General features: G+C 51.4%; 1 protein-coding gene across 4 annotated transcripts in view; it reads left to right on the top strand.

Annotated features, from left to right (window-relative positions):
* Positions 1 to 14,171, top strand: part of ABCC6 (ATP binding cassette subfamily C member 6) — a 65,543-nt gene that overhangs the window by 21,307 nt on the left and 30,065 nt on the right. For all 4 annotated transcript variants that reach the window (XM_042239825.2, XM_060406313.1, XM_042239824.2 and 1 more), the window contains 7 exons: positions 99 to 276; positions 3,584 to 3,745; positions 8,448 to 8,540; positions 8,735 to 8,938; positions 9,511 to 9,657; positions 10,308 to 10,395; positions 12,532 to 12,607. In XM_042239825.2, the coding sequence (XP_042095759.1) occupies positions 99 to 276; positions 3,584 to 3,745; positions 8,448 to 8,540; positions 8,735 to 8,938; positions 9,511 to 9,657; positions 10,308 to 10,395; positions 12,532 to 12,607 (948 nt within the window). The remainder of the gene's footprint in view (positions 1 to 98; positions 277 to 3,583; positions 3,746 to 8,447; positions 8,541 to 8,734; positions 8,939 to 9,510; positions 9,658 to 10,307; positions 10,396 to 12,531; positions 12,608 to 14,171) is intronic.

Below are 14,171 nucleotides of genomic sequence, written 5' to 3'. Positions count from 1 at the left end.
AGTACTGTCTGTTCCTCCAGACCTGGCCAGGCTTAGGCAGAGGCAGTAGCCACGGGCACCCTCTCTCACCAACTTCTCCCTCCTTCTCCTGCTGCAAGCCTCTTCCTGGAGTTTATCGGGGACCCCAACACCCCGGCCTGGAAAGGCTCTCTCCTCGCCGTGCTGATGTTCCTCTCCGCCTGCCTGCAAACGCTGTTCGAGCAGCAGCACATGTACAGACTCAAGGTGCTACAGATGAGGCTGCGAACGGCCGTCACTGGCCTGGTGTACAGAAAGGTGAGCCCCGGGGGAGGGGCGTGGCCTTTCCTCCCTTTCCAGCCTGTCCCAGTTCACACACAGATGTCCCAGCCGAGGAGAGCCATGTCACTGAACTCTCATCTGCGCCCCCAAGCACACTCATTCATCACTTTTCTCATAGTTGCTCACACTGCACTCTTGATCACACTGCCTTGTGTGATCTGACCCTGAGACTCTTCTGTCTGATTACATCACATGCTTCCTTCACACCTCCTTCCCTTTCCTACGGCCGCACCAGTCTCCTTGCAGTGCCTCAAGCATCCTTCTACCTCAGGGCCTTTGCACGTGTGGTTCCCACTGCCTGGGCACCCTTCCCCCAATTCTTCATGTAGTGAACTTCCGCCCGTCTCTCTGTGGATAAAGGACTAACCTTTGGGCTGTGTGGAAACCAGATAAAGGTAGACTGTCAGCTCTTTGACCAGGTTGCACTGCTTACAGTTGAAATGACCCCTGAGCCACTGGTAAATGGAATCTGGGCTGGAAGTTCTGTCAGTGAACTGGGACACCCGGAGGGAAGCCAGCGCTTTGGGCTTCTCTCTGTGCAGTCATTCTTGGAAACGAAGCCCCTGAGGCTGCTGCTCTAAGACATGCTGGCCCCTCTGGGTCTGCAGCCTCTGAGCCAAGGTGACCCAGTCCCCGCCGAGTCCCTTTCTCACACCTGAGCTGTCACCTGGGAGAGGAGGGGAGCAAAGGGAACAGCTCCAGGGTGACTGTGTGAGTGGCTCCTGAGTTCCCAACCACGTGGCTCGCTGGGGACGGGTGTGTCCTGTCCCGTCTTTTGAGTCCACACGTGGAGCTGAGGCTGCGGGAAGGCAGCCTAAGGGCTTTGCACTTCCCATTTTTTGGAGAATTTCAGGGCAGCCTCTTCATCTCCTGATGGGTCAGACCCCCCAGTCTGCCCTCTGGGCTGCTTCTGTATTAACCAGGTTTAAAATTAATTTATTTTTGGCTGCGCTGGGTCTTTGTTGCTGTGCTCGGGCTCTGTCCATTTGCGGCAAGCAGAGGCCACTCTCGAGTTGCGGGCTGTGCGCTCCTCATTGTGGTGGTTTCTCTTGTCGTGGAGGACGGGCTCTGCTGTGCAGGCTCTGTAGTTGAGGCTCGCAGGCTTAGTTGCCCGAGGCATGTGGATCCTCCCTGGCCAGGGAGTTGAATCCATATCCCCTACACTGGCAGGCGGATTTTTAACCTCTGGACCACCAGGTAAGTCCAGCCATGCTTCCTTATTTTCTGTGTCTGGTGCTTCGACATCTGGGGCCTCGCTGACCCTGGAGGGACTGTTCCTCTGTCCCTTCCGAAGTCAGCCAGTTCCTCCAGATGGTAAGTGACTTATCGGAAAGCATGCCTTTCACATGCAAACCAACCCACCCTAACTCACAATCCAGCTGCCTCCTTTTGAGGCCCTCAGCCTCTGGCCATTGTCCTTGCTGTAATCACCCCAAGGCCAGGTATCAGACAATGAGACCCAGTTCCTATGCCCAGAGCAGATGGAATTACTCAAACTAGCCGATCCTAAACTTGCCAACCCTGTCTGACTTTCCCATGAAAACCTCAGCAAGCTCTTGCCTATGGTTCATCCCACCCTGCCCCACCCCAGTGCTTCCCCAAGTGCCCCCCTCCCATAGCGTGGAATACCCCTTTCTTTTGAGATTGTTGAGTGTAATAAACCCTCTTGTCAATATCAGTCTTCTCTGGTCTGTGGGCTTGCCATACTTGAATAATAATAAAACCTATATTTTAAAACACTTCATGACACTAATCATAATTACTATTAAATGGTGAACTGTGTACATCTTTAATTTTGCTCCCCAGCTCAAACTCCAATCCCAGGAGACCAAGCACCTCGCCTCTGTTGACCGTAGAGCCCAGTGTGAGGCCCAGAGCAGGTGCTCAGTAAAGACTGGAAGATTTTTTTGGAGAATTTCTGTACTTGTTTATTTCCAGCCCATCATTTCACCCCCTCACTTCTTCCCTGACACACCCAGCAGAGGATTGCAAGTAGGATGTAGTATTCAACAGGCTGGAAGGGGTCCACTGTGACCCCAGAATCAGGGCAAATTTGTGGCTGTTAGAAAACCAGGTTAGTATCTACAAGGCACGTTGAATGCCTGGGGGGGATCAGTCTAACACTCTGTCTAGCCTCTGTTATCCTGGATTCCAATCCAAACCCTCTGGTTCTGGGCAAGTTGGTCAATTTCTCTGTGCCTCAGTTTCCTTGTCTGTGAAATGAGATTAATAATTATCCATCTCATTGATTCTAGTTTCACTTTTTCTTTCCTCTTTTAATCAAGATGTTTTAATTTATTGAATGGTTGGCATTGATTTTTTCCCCCCAAAGTGATACCAAAATTGTTGTTACTTGCTAAGTCATGTCCAACTCAGTTGTGACCGCATGGACTGTAGCCCGCCTGGTTCTTGGGTCCATGGGATTCTCCAGGCAAGAATTCTGGAGTGGGTTGTCATTTCCTCCTCCAGGGGATCTTCCTGACCCAGGGATTGAACCTGCATCTCTTGGGTCTCCTCCAGTGGCAGGTGGGTTCTTTACCCCTGCACCACCTGGGAAACCCTATGTCCTAGGCACTGTGCTAAATAAATGAACATTCTCTCATTTTTTCCATGCTGGGACACAACAGACAGCTGTATGGAACAGGCATAGTATGTGTCATTTAATTTAAAACACTGTGGATAAAACACTGTATATTTTTGCAATCAGGCTTCTCTGGTGGCTCAGTGGTAAAGAATCCACCTGTCGATGCAGGAGGTGTGAGTTCAATCCATGGGTCAGGAAGATCCCCTGGAGAAGGAAATGACAACTCACTAGAATATCCTTGCCTGAAAAATCCCACGGACAGAGGAGCATGGTGGACTACATTCCATAGGGCTACATAGGGCTACATTCCATAGGGTCACAAAAGAGTGAGACACGACTGAGCCTGACCAACTGGGCAGAGAACAGCACAGCTAGGACACTGCGCCCTGCAGATGGCTACCAGTATCATCATAAATCCAAGGTTTTGATGTACTGTGTTATTGTTATTGTTTCCAGTACTTCAGGGAAATCACAGTATTTTCGTTTTTGTCATCTCCCTGGATTCTTACAGTGGTCCTGGGAGTTGGGCTTAAGAGATTTTATCAGGCCACTTTACAGATGAGTAAACTGAGGCCTAGATGGTAAAGAAACCTGCCTCAGCCAGCAGGGGCAGCATAACTTAGAGCCCAGCCTGCCGGGTGGCTGTCGGCCTCCCCCGCGTCCCTCCGACTCAGGTCTCCATCTGCCCGCCCCTCCCAGGTCCTGGCTCTGTCCAGCAACTCCAGAAAGTCCAGTGCAGTGGGGGACGTGGTCAACCTGGTGTCTGTGGACGTGCAGCGGCTGACCGAGAGCATCACCTACCTCAACGGGCTGTGGCTGCCGCTCATCTGGATCGTCGTGTGCTTTGTCTACCTCTGGCAGGTGTGCTGGGGCAGGGGGAGCGGGATTTGAGCGGAACCCTGCTCCTCCTCATCCCCTTTAATCCTGTCTTTTTCCGCACCCCGTGGGCTGCTGTTGTGGCCAAAGTCTCAGGCCAGGGCGGCCTTCACTTTACCCTGGGCAGGATGCTCACCTGTCTGGGCCTCGGTTGCCCCGTCTGTCAAATGATGATGATGGTGGTGATGACATGGGCACCTTGGGGGTGTGATATCGGGGCTTCCCAGGTGGCGCTAGTGGTAAAGAACCTGCCTGCCAGTGCAGGAGACGTAAGAAACATGGGTTCGCTCCCTGTGTCAGAAAAGTCCCCTCGAGAAGGAAATGGCACCCACTCCGGTGTTCTTGCCTGGAGAATCCCATGGACAGAGGAGCCTGGCGGGTTACGGTCCATAGGGTCACAAAGAATCGGACACAACTGAAGTGACTTAGCACGCACGTATGCACACACGCATGCATCAGGACACCAAGTAGGCTGGTTGGGCACGTTTTGGAGTTATCAGTAACTCTGGGGCAGCACCACCACCACTACCACGAACAAAAATGAAACAGAAAGAGAATTTAGGGGCAGGGATTTACTACTTAGTTTTCAAAACACATAAAGTAGCCACTGGGGGCTGGGGCGGGGGGAGCGGAATCAGAACTTAATTCTGACTCCCTTACATCTGTTTTGTGATGTAGGACCTTTTTTTGGTTGCCCACGCAGCTTGTGAGATCGTATTTCCCTAACCAGGGCTGTACCTACACCCTTGGCAGTGAAAGCTTGAAGTCCCAGCCACTGGACCACCAGGGAATTCCTTTCTTTTAAAATTTTTAATTAAAATCACAGACCTTGTAATGAGCTCATACCCTGCTTTTATCACTTGCTAGTTGTGAAACTTCCCCATAACCAGCCCCTCTGTGCCTAATTTCCTCATCTGCAAAGTAATAACGACATATAAACTCTCTCTGGCAAAAATGCTACAAATGCTAACCCCATAGCCCACCCTCCCCCTTTACCAGGGTCTCCTGGTGACTTTCTGATGTTAGGGACCGTCTGCCAAGAGGCAAAGTGATGGGTGGTGTCATCTGCAGATTCACTGGGGTCGTTGGTCAGCCAGCTTCACTGCCCTGCATTTTCCCCCATGTCCTTCCTGTCTTTCTCTCCAATAATAATAGTTAACGTCTGTGTACTTGCTGAGCACCCGCTGTGTGTGCTGGGTCCTGAACTGCAGGGTGGCAAGTCGAAAAGCATCCAGACTACAAGCTTTTATAGGGGTGGAGTGGGGATGGAAGCAGCAGCCGAGGTACAATAATGATGATAACACGTAACTGGTATTCTGGAACATTCCACGCATTCACAGCTATTTAGCCACCAATACGCCCACCCAAGGGCCCATGAAACCCGGCATGCAGGCCAGATTCCTCCACCTGCTTATGTGCGGACCTCAAGCTCTACAAAATAATCAGTAACTTTTCCAAGAGAGACCCTACTGCCTCCAACATCATACCCTGCATATGGGATTAGAGAAAGGGCCTTTGCCCTTGAGTTACGGAATTCATTGAGTGCGTAGACAGGGAGACCCAGCGGTACCCTATAAGTGTTTGTCTTGTTGATTACACATGGGGGTGGAGCACTTTAAAGATCTTCTGCTCTGCTCCAGGTGTGGGTGTCAGGCTCACAAACATTTCTGTAGAGCACCAGGTCAGATATATATTTTTTCTTTTTTTAAAAAAAGCTTTTGTATTTGGAGGATAACTGCTGTACAATGTTATGTTGGTTTCTGCTGTATAAGTCAAATCAGTCATGACTACGACTATCTACCTGTCTATATATTTATATCCCCTCCCTCTTGAACCTCCTCCCACCCCCTCCCCACCCCTCTAGGTCAGCAGAGCGCCAGGCTGGGCTCCCTGTGATATGCAGCAGCTTCCCACTAGCTGGCTGTTTTACACATGGTAGTGTGTATATGTCAGAGAAGGCAATGGCACCCCACTCCAGTACTCTTGCCTGGAAAATCCCACGGACAGAGGAGCCTGATAGGCTGCAGTCCATGGGGTCGCTAAGAGTTGGGCACGACTGAGCGACTTCACTTTCACTTTTCACTTTCATGCATTGGAGAAGGAAATGGCAACTCACTCCAGTGTTCTTGCCTGGAGAATCCCAGGGACAGGGGAGCCTGGTGGGCTGCCGTCTATGGGGTCGCACAGAGTCGGACACGACTGAAGCGACTTAGCAGCAGCAGTATATATGTGTCAGCGCTACTCTCTCAGTTCGTGCCACCTTGTCCTTTCCCCGCTGTGTCTACAAGTCTGTTCTCTACATCTGCATCCCCATTCCTTCCCAGCAGATAGATTTCTTAGTACCATTTTCCTAGACTCCATATATGTGCATGAATATGCAATATTTGTTTTTTCTCTTTCTGACTTGACTTCACTCTGTATAACAGGCTCTAGGTTCATTCACCTCACCAGAACTGATGCAAATGTGTTCCTTTTCATGGCTGAGTAATATCCCATTGTGTACAGGTTCCACATCTTCTTTATCCATTCATCTGTCAATGGGTATCTAGGTTGCTTCCATGTTCTGGCTATTGTAAACAATGCTGCAGTGAGCATGGGGGTACCTGTGTCTTTTTGAATTGTGGTTTTCTTAGGGTATGACATTCTGGGAGCAGCAGGGTCTCTCACAGACCATACTAATCAAACAGGCCTGGTGGGCTTCCAATAAAATCACTTATGGACACTGAAGTTTGAATTTCACATAATTTCCACATGTTGTAGAATCTTCGTTTGATTTTCATTATCAGTCGTCTGGTAGTGGAAAACCTATGGATCATTTTGTACAGCTTGAGGTCTGCACATAAGCAGGTGGAGGAATCTGGCCTGCATGCCGGGTTTCACGGGCCCCTGGGTGGGTGTATCAACGGCTTATTGACTGTGGGTGAGTGTGGAATGTTCCAGAATGCCAGCTGTGTGATCATCATTATTGTACCGCAGCTGCTGCTTCCACCTCCCTCCCCCCGTAAGAGCCTGGATGCTTTTTGACTTGCCACCTTGCAGTCTAGGACCAGCACACATAGTGAGTCCTCCGCAAGTAAATAGATGTTAGCTGTTATTATTGGAGAGAAAGGGAGGAAGGACACAGAGTAAAATACACGGCAGTGAAGCAGACTGACCAGTGACCCCAGTGAATCTGCAGATGACACCACCCATCACTTTTGTCTGCCTCTTGGTAGACGATCCCTAACTTTAGAAAGTCACCAGGAGACCCTGGTAAAGGGGGAGGGGTGGGCATTGGGGTTAGCGTTTATAGCATTTTTTGCCAGAGAGAGCTTATTTAACCTCTGTACACAGTCCTTTGAGTATTCTCCCAGCTCTGGCAGGTGTTTGCCTTCTGGGAGCCTCTCCATGTGACCCCTGGGTGGCGATATTGCTGCATAAATGAAACAGACGGGCCAGCTGTTTCATTTTACTGTTTCGGCCACATAAAAATCATTTATCCTCTTGGCCACTTTCACATTTTCCAGAGAGACAAACCAAAGAATGAGGGAAGAGACCTGTCCCCAGTCACAAAGCTGGTGGGGGCGGGGCTGCCAGAGAAAATACAGGACGTCCAACTAAAGGTGAATTTCAGATCAACAGAAGTATGTCTTATTATAAGTCTATCCCAGACATGACATGGAATATACTTACACTAAAAACTTATATGCTGCTCATCTGAAATTCAGATTTAACTGGGCCTGCAGTAAAATATATTTGTTTGCTAAGTCTGGCAACCCTTGCGGGGGGTGAATTGAAGATTCAGCTAATGATTGTACAACAGCAGCACTTGCTACAGGTGGTGGAAACAGCTCCATTCCCCTCGAATATGAGGAAACGGCAGCTTAGGGAGGGATAGTATCTTGCCCAGGTGTTGCTGTTCAGTCGCTCAGTCATATCTGACTCTGCGACCCCATGGACTGCTACACACCAGGCTTCCCTGTCCATCACCAACTCCCGAAGCTTGCTCAGACTATGTCCATCGAGTCGGTGATGCCATCCAACCATCTCATCCTCTGTGTTCCCTTCTCCTCCTGCCTTCAATCTTTCCCAGCATCGGGTCCTTTTCTAATGAGTCAACTCTGCCTCAGGTGGCCAAAGTATTGGAGCTTCAGCAACAGTCCTTCCAATAAATATTCAGGATTGATTTCCTTTAGGATTGACTGGTTTGATCTCTTTGCAGTCCAAGGGACTCTCAAGAGGAGTCTTTTCCAACACCACAGTTCAAAAGCATCAGTTCTTTGGCACTCAGCCTTCTTTATGGGTCCAGCTCTCACTTGCCCAGGGCCACACCAAAGTGTGGCGTAAATTCAGGATTGGAACCCAGATCCCCCTCCAGAGTCTGTTTTCACCATTGTAGCCAGGCCCAACCCTCCATCTGGATGCATGTCCTGTCATGACTATGACCGCCCCCTCCATCATGTGAGGTTCATCATTTTTCCCTCCCCCACCAAACACAGGTAGGCTCCATCTTCCACGTGTCCCCTTCTAAGGAGCCCAGGAGTCCCGGTCTCTATGACCTGGTGGCTTCTCTCATTGGACTCGCTGACACCTCACTGCTTGGGACCTGAGTATGAGCATCACAAGCACTCCCCCGCTCCAGCCAGCCCCGTATTGATAGCTAGGCTCCTGGAGGCGTCTCATGACATCTGGCCCCCTCTTTATCCAGCTTCTAGGACCATCTGCCCTCACCGCCATCGCTGTCTTCGTGAGCCTCCTCCCTCTGAATTTCTTCATCACCAAGAAGAGGAACCACCATCAGGTTTGGCGTTTGGAAGAAGGGACGCTCCAGGCCAGAAGAGGGTGGCAAGCCTGCAGGTCTCAGGACCCGCGCTGGTGCAGGGGGGAGGAGGCAGATGCAGGGCAGGGGTGGGGGCTTGTGGCGGTTGCAGAAAAGGAACTTCTATCCTATTGCAGACTTCCTATCCTCTCCTCTCTTCTTCCCTCTGGTCCCAGGAGGAGCAAATGAGGCAGAAGGACTGTCGGGCGCGGCTCACCAGCTGCATCCTCAGGAACGTGCGGACGGTCAAGTACCATGGCTGGGAGGGAGCCTTTCTGGACAGAGTCCTGCACATCCGGGCCCAGGAGCTGGGCGCCTTGAAGACCTCCAGCCTCCTCTTCTCCGTGTCTCTGGTGTCCTTCCAAGTGTCCACGTTTCTGGTGATGTCACTCTGGTCCCCTTGCAGAGCAAGGACTGGGGGTGGAGTGCTGGGGGTGCAGGATGAGGGCTCCCCATATAGGCTCATGGGGTCCCATCACACCGAGTGACCGTCACAGACTGACCGTCACCTAGCATGACCATCGTATCAACAACACCCAGACACATAACACCACCAACCCCTGGAAATGAACCCCCCACCCAGTGACATTTAGAACCACAAGTGCCACCAGGACCCAGAGCGCTCCGTGGTGGCTGATACCTGCAACTTGAGTCATCTTCCCAGAGTCTAGAGTAATAAATCCCACTGTTGTCTAGACCCACGAAAATGCTAACAAGATGGGAAAATGCATCATCGTCCAATGCCTGGAACTAAGAGTTTCTGATACTAAGAGTGGGGGCCACATATGCACAACTCCCTCCATCAGTAGCAGAATCGGGGGGACGGTCTGGGCGGAAGAGAAGCCATTCCAACATGGCAGGTGTAGCCATTTGGCCCCTGGAGACACTGCAGCTAGCCTGCCTTCCCTGGCCACAGTTAGCAGCTCACTGTCACCACCTGTGTCTCACCCAGGTGGCACTGGTTGTGTTTGCTGTGCATACTCTGGTGGCCGAGGAGAACGCCATGGACGCCGAGAAAGCCTTCGTGACCCTCACGGTTCTCAACATCCTCAACAAGGCCCAGGCTTTCCTGCCCTTCTCCATCCACTCCGTCGTCCAGGTGAGGCTGCGGGGAGGGGAGGCTGTCCAGGAGGAACTTTGCAGGCTGGGCTGAAACGATGAAACAAAGCAGGAAAATAGGCAGGAGGTCACAGGGAACAGTGGCAAGAAGCCAGCAAACATCCTCAAAATAGGCAGCATCACCTTTCTAGCAAATCCATCTGCGAGGATTCATTCTGGTCCCTTTTTTAGATTAATACAAACGGATTTCATTTCATTTCTCTTCCTTTACTCTCTCTACTCACACTGTGCCTCCTTGCACGTGATGAAAATGAGAAAACTGCTCCAGCTGAGACATTCCTATTTATTCTTTCATCTCTGAAGATGGGCTTGGGGCTGGAAGTGGAGACACCCCCAGGTGGACAGAGTTTGTAATCATTCCTGATGTCAAGCAATCAAAAAAGCCACCGTCCTCCTCCCTGGTCTGGTCTGCAGAATGGAAGCAAGGAGGTGGGAGGTCGCCACCAGCATTGCGCCAATCTCATGCGCTTCATTGTCCGCGACCTGGAAAGCTTTGTGCTGTTGCCTTGTAAATGCGTAGGTCTTGGTAGTCAGGAAGCTTTCCCACTATCCTGAGGCACCCGACACCCAAAGTCTGAGTTCCTCTGTGGCCCTTAAGGTACAGCTGACCTAAGGCTTTGGTTTCTCCAGGCCCGGGTGTCCTTTGACCGCCTAGCTGCCTTCCTCTCCCTGGAAGAAACTGACCCTGGGGCTGTGGACTCGAGTCCCTCCAGATGCGGTGAGAGCTGAGTTCAGCAGGAGGGGGTGGGAGAGACGAGAGCCAGCAGGGCCCCCCTTCCCACTGGTGGAATGCCAGGACCCCAGCTGGGGGCTGCCAGCAATGGGACTGCGTGTGTAGACCGTGCTGTAGGCTGTGTTACTTGGAACAGGCATTGTGTATGAATCCTCCCCTTGTCACTAAAGAAGCATCAAGCTGCCTGCCTAGAAATCATCCGAATCCAAATTCTGGCTCCAGCATGGATCCCAGAATGGGCGACCTTGACCAGTTATTAATCTGCCCGAGCTTCAGTGTTCCCATCTGCAAAATGGACATGGTGATCGTCACAGCACCTCTGCACAGAATTGTTGTGAGGGTTGAATGGGTCCTCTGAAGCCTCGCAGTTAGAGCAGGGCTCTGAAGCAAATCAGCATCCAATGCATTTTAGTTAGAATTATTATTGGTAAAAAATCCAATAATCCAATAAAACTTACGTTAGCAAAGAGACCTCTAACCCCAGATTGGTGTTTCTGAGGCTCCTCATGGCTCTGGCACATTTTCAGCAGGGCACAGCCATATTTAGGCGAATTGGTGTGATTCAGGTGTTTGGAAGTGGATGCTGGCTTGGAATCCCAGGATTGCCTTGCCAGCTTTGTGGCCCAGGCAGTAACAACCCCACTCCTGGCCTCTGCTCCCCACTGTGGCAACCCACCTCCGCCAGGACTGTCCTGAGGGCCACCAAGAGACAGCAGGCCCCCGACTCTCGGGAGCTGCCCGATAACTAGCCTGGGGTCTGAGATGTCATGCCTGAATCCTGGCAGGAGGCCCCGTGGACCCTGGACCAGAACCCCTGAGTGTTATTTAAGTCATGACTCTGACACCCTGGATCACCTGCCTGTGACCGGAGCCTCACCACACCCCCTGCCCCCACCCCAGTCCTTGCTCTTCCCGTGAAGGTGTGTGACAGTGAGGTTAACACAAACACCAACAGCTGGCAATGACCGAGCATTTAGCATGAGCCAGCACTTTGGAAGCGCTTTGCTTAGTGGTGACCCCCTCGAACCTCACCACGGCACCACGGGGTAGGTGCTCCCGTGACCAACCCACTTTACAGATGGAAGTGAAGTCGCACCCCCACACCCCAGACTGTTAAGAAAGGACAAGCCCCTGGAGCAGGGTAGCCAAATTCACAAAAACACAGGACTCCCAGTTAAATCTGAATTTCACGTATTAAGAAATTTGGATTTTTAAGCATAAGTATCTCCCATGCAACGTGTGGGGCAAAATTATCCTGAAAAAGTGCTCATGGTTTATCTGAAATTCAGATATAACTGGGCATCCTGCAGCGTGTCTGAAACCCGCCCCCAGAGACCATCCAGTCCAGTGGATGACTGCTTATTAAATGTAGGATTCTCAGGCCTCACCCTCAAGCAGAGTCTCCTTTATTGGTTTGAGCTGAACCATGGAGAGCTTTGTGTTTTTTTAAAAAAATCTTTCCAGATGATTCTAAATGTGAATTCAGGGTCTGAAACCACTAATCTGGTGCCTCCCTTATTACATAGATAAAATATCTGAGACCCAGGGACATGGGGAGACTATATGTCCCTGGTTACATCAGTGGCCCCAATGAAATTAATAACACTCCATCTCCAGGGTCCAGGATCAGGTGATAAATTGTATCAGCTGCCCTCTAAACTTTTCTGTGAAGGACCCAATTGTACTTGTTTTAAGGAATAGGCTACCCACTCCAGTATTCTGGCCTGGAGAATCCCACAGACTGGGTTGCAAAGAGTCGGACACGACTGAGTGACTTTCACTAAGCTTTCCAAGTCCTTTTTTCTCTGTCAAAACTGCACACCTCTGCCTTTCTAGTGTGAAAGCAATCCCAGGAATACATAAATGAATGGGCCTGGCTGTGTTCCAATAAAACTTTATAAAAATAGGCAGCAGACAGTGTCTGGCCCCTAGGCTGTGGTTTGCCAACCACCGAGTTATGTAACCATCCGACAGGGAGAGAATGTGACCACCACAGGGTCACACGAGCCAGTGCGTGGAGGAACCATTTGTTTAGTGGGGGAGATTTCCTGTAGCCCGTGGGAGTCCTGGGGGAGGGGCAAGCCGGGAGCATCTTGTGTAACTGGCCTGTATGCCTTGTAGCTGCTGGGGAGGACTGCATCAGCATACAGGAAGGCACCTTCACCTGGTCCCAGGAAAGCGCTCCCTGCCTGCACAGGTACAGGTGGTGGCCCTGGGAACAGCCTTCCCTTGGATGCTGGGGAAGGTGGGGGAGGACGGGAAAGCGAGAGTTCCCATAGATGGACGGGGAACAGGGTTTCAGAGTCTTGCCTGTCAGGGAGGAGATGCCCCCCTGGTCCCCAGGCTGGTCATGCTGATGTTGACGGAGGCCTGGCCAAGAGGAGCCCCAGGGAGCCGTTGCGGCTTCTGTCCCTGCTATATCAGACTGGCCACTGTCTCCTCCAGCCCCCAGCTCTTTGGCTGGGTCTCTGTGGCAGAAAACCCCAGCCAACTGCAAAGCTCCCTATGAAGGGAGAGGAAACACCCTGGACTGTATCTGTGTTGCTTGTCATCCACTCATTTCATGGTGTTTATCGAGCACTTGCTATGTGCCAGGCCCTGTTCTAGGAACTAGGAATAGAGTGAAGAAAACAGACAAGGGCCCTGTGCTCTTGGGGCTGACATTCTGATGGCAGGGGGTGGGGTGGGGTGTGGGTGGGGCAGCGGGCACAAATGAGAAGTTAGGGTGAGGGGGCAGAGTGATGTCAAGGGAGGGGTATGTGCAGTGAGGGAAGGCCTGGCACTTAAACAGAGGTCAGATGACGGGCAGGAATGAGCCTTGCACGTGTTTGGGACAGGAGCTTTCTAGGCAGTGGGAAGAGCAAGTGCCAAGGTCCTGAGGCAGGTGTGTGCCTGGACCCAGGACTCTCCACCTTGGCATCACTGACATTTGGGGCTGAGAGTTCTGTGTGGTGGGGGCTGTCCTGTGCCCTGTCGCAGGATTAGCAGAACTCCCAGTAGATTCGAGAACAGCCCCACCAGGTGTGACAACTGAAAGTATCTCTAGACTTTGCCACTTGACACTTGTGGGGCACGATCCCCCAGGTGTGTTTGAGAAACAGGACATCAGCATGGCTGCAGTGATGGGATGCTGGGCGTCCTTCAGGATTGTCGGAACCTCACCTTTTACCCCAGGAGAAGCGGGAACTGCTGGGGCTGCCACTGGGGAGTTGGGTTTGAACAGGTCCCTCGGGCCCGTGTGTGGGGGATGGACTGCAGGGCCTAGACAGGGTGGGGGGCAAGGGCTTCAGTAGGGAGAGCTATGAGGAGCCTGTGGCTATGACCTGGGCCACAGGAGATGCTAGTTAAATCCTCCCAACCAGTAAACTCTGCGTGAGTACATGTGTACATATGGGTGTACATGTGTACATATGGGTGTACATATGGGTGTACATGTGTGTGCATGAGAGCATTTATGTATGCACTTGTGTCTGCATAGATTGTGCATACATCATGTGCATGTCTCTGTGCACATGTATGGTGCGCGTGTGTATGTGTACTTGTGTGAGGGTGTGCATCTGGGTGCAGTCTGTGTGTACAGTGCATGTGGGCAGTTACATGTGCCCTTGTGTATGCTGGCATGTATGTATCTGTGTACAGGTGTGTGTGAGGTATGGTGTAGTGAGTGTGCACAGACCCATGTGAGCACTGTGTACACGTGTGCATGCATGTGTGATGTGAGTGTGCACAGACCCTTGTGTACCTGTGTATATCTGTGTACA

Source organism: Ovis aries, chromosome 24 (assembly GCF_016772045.2).
Source record: "Ovis aries strain OAR_USU_Benz2616 breed Rambouillet chromosome 24, ARS-UI_Ramb_v3.0, whole genome shotgun sequence".
NCBI classification, from domain to species: Eukaryota; Metazoa; Chordata; class Mammalia; order Artiodactyla; family Bovidae; genus Ovis; species Ovis aries.
This window is presented reverse-complemented; position numbering and strand designations above follow the sequence as displayed.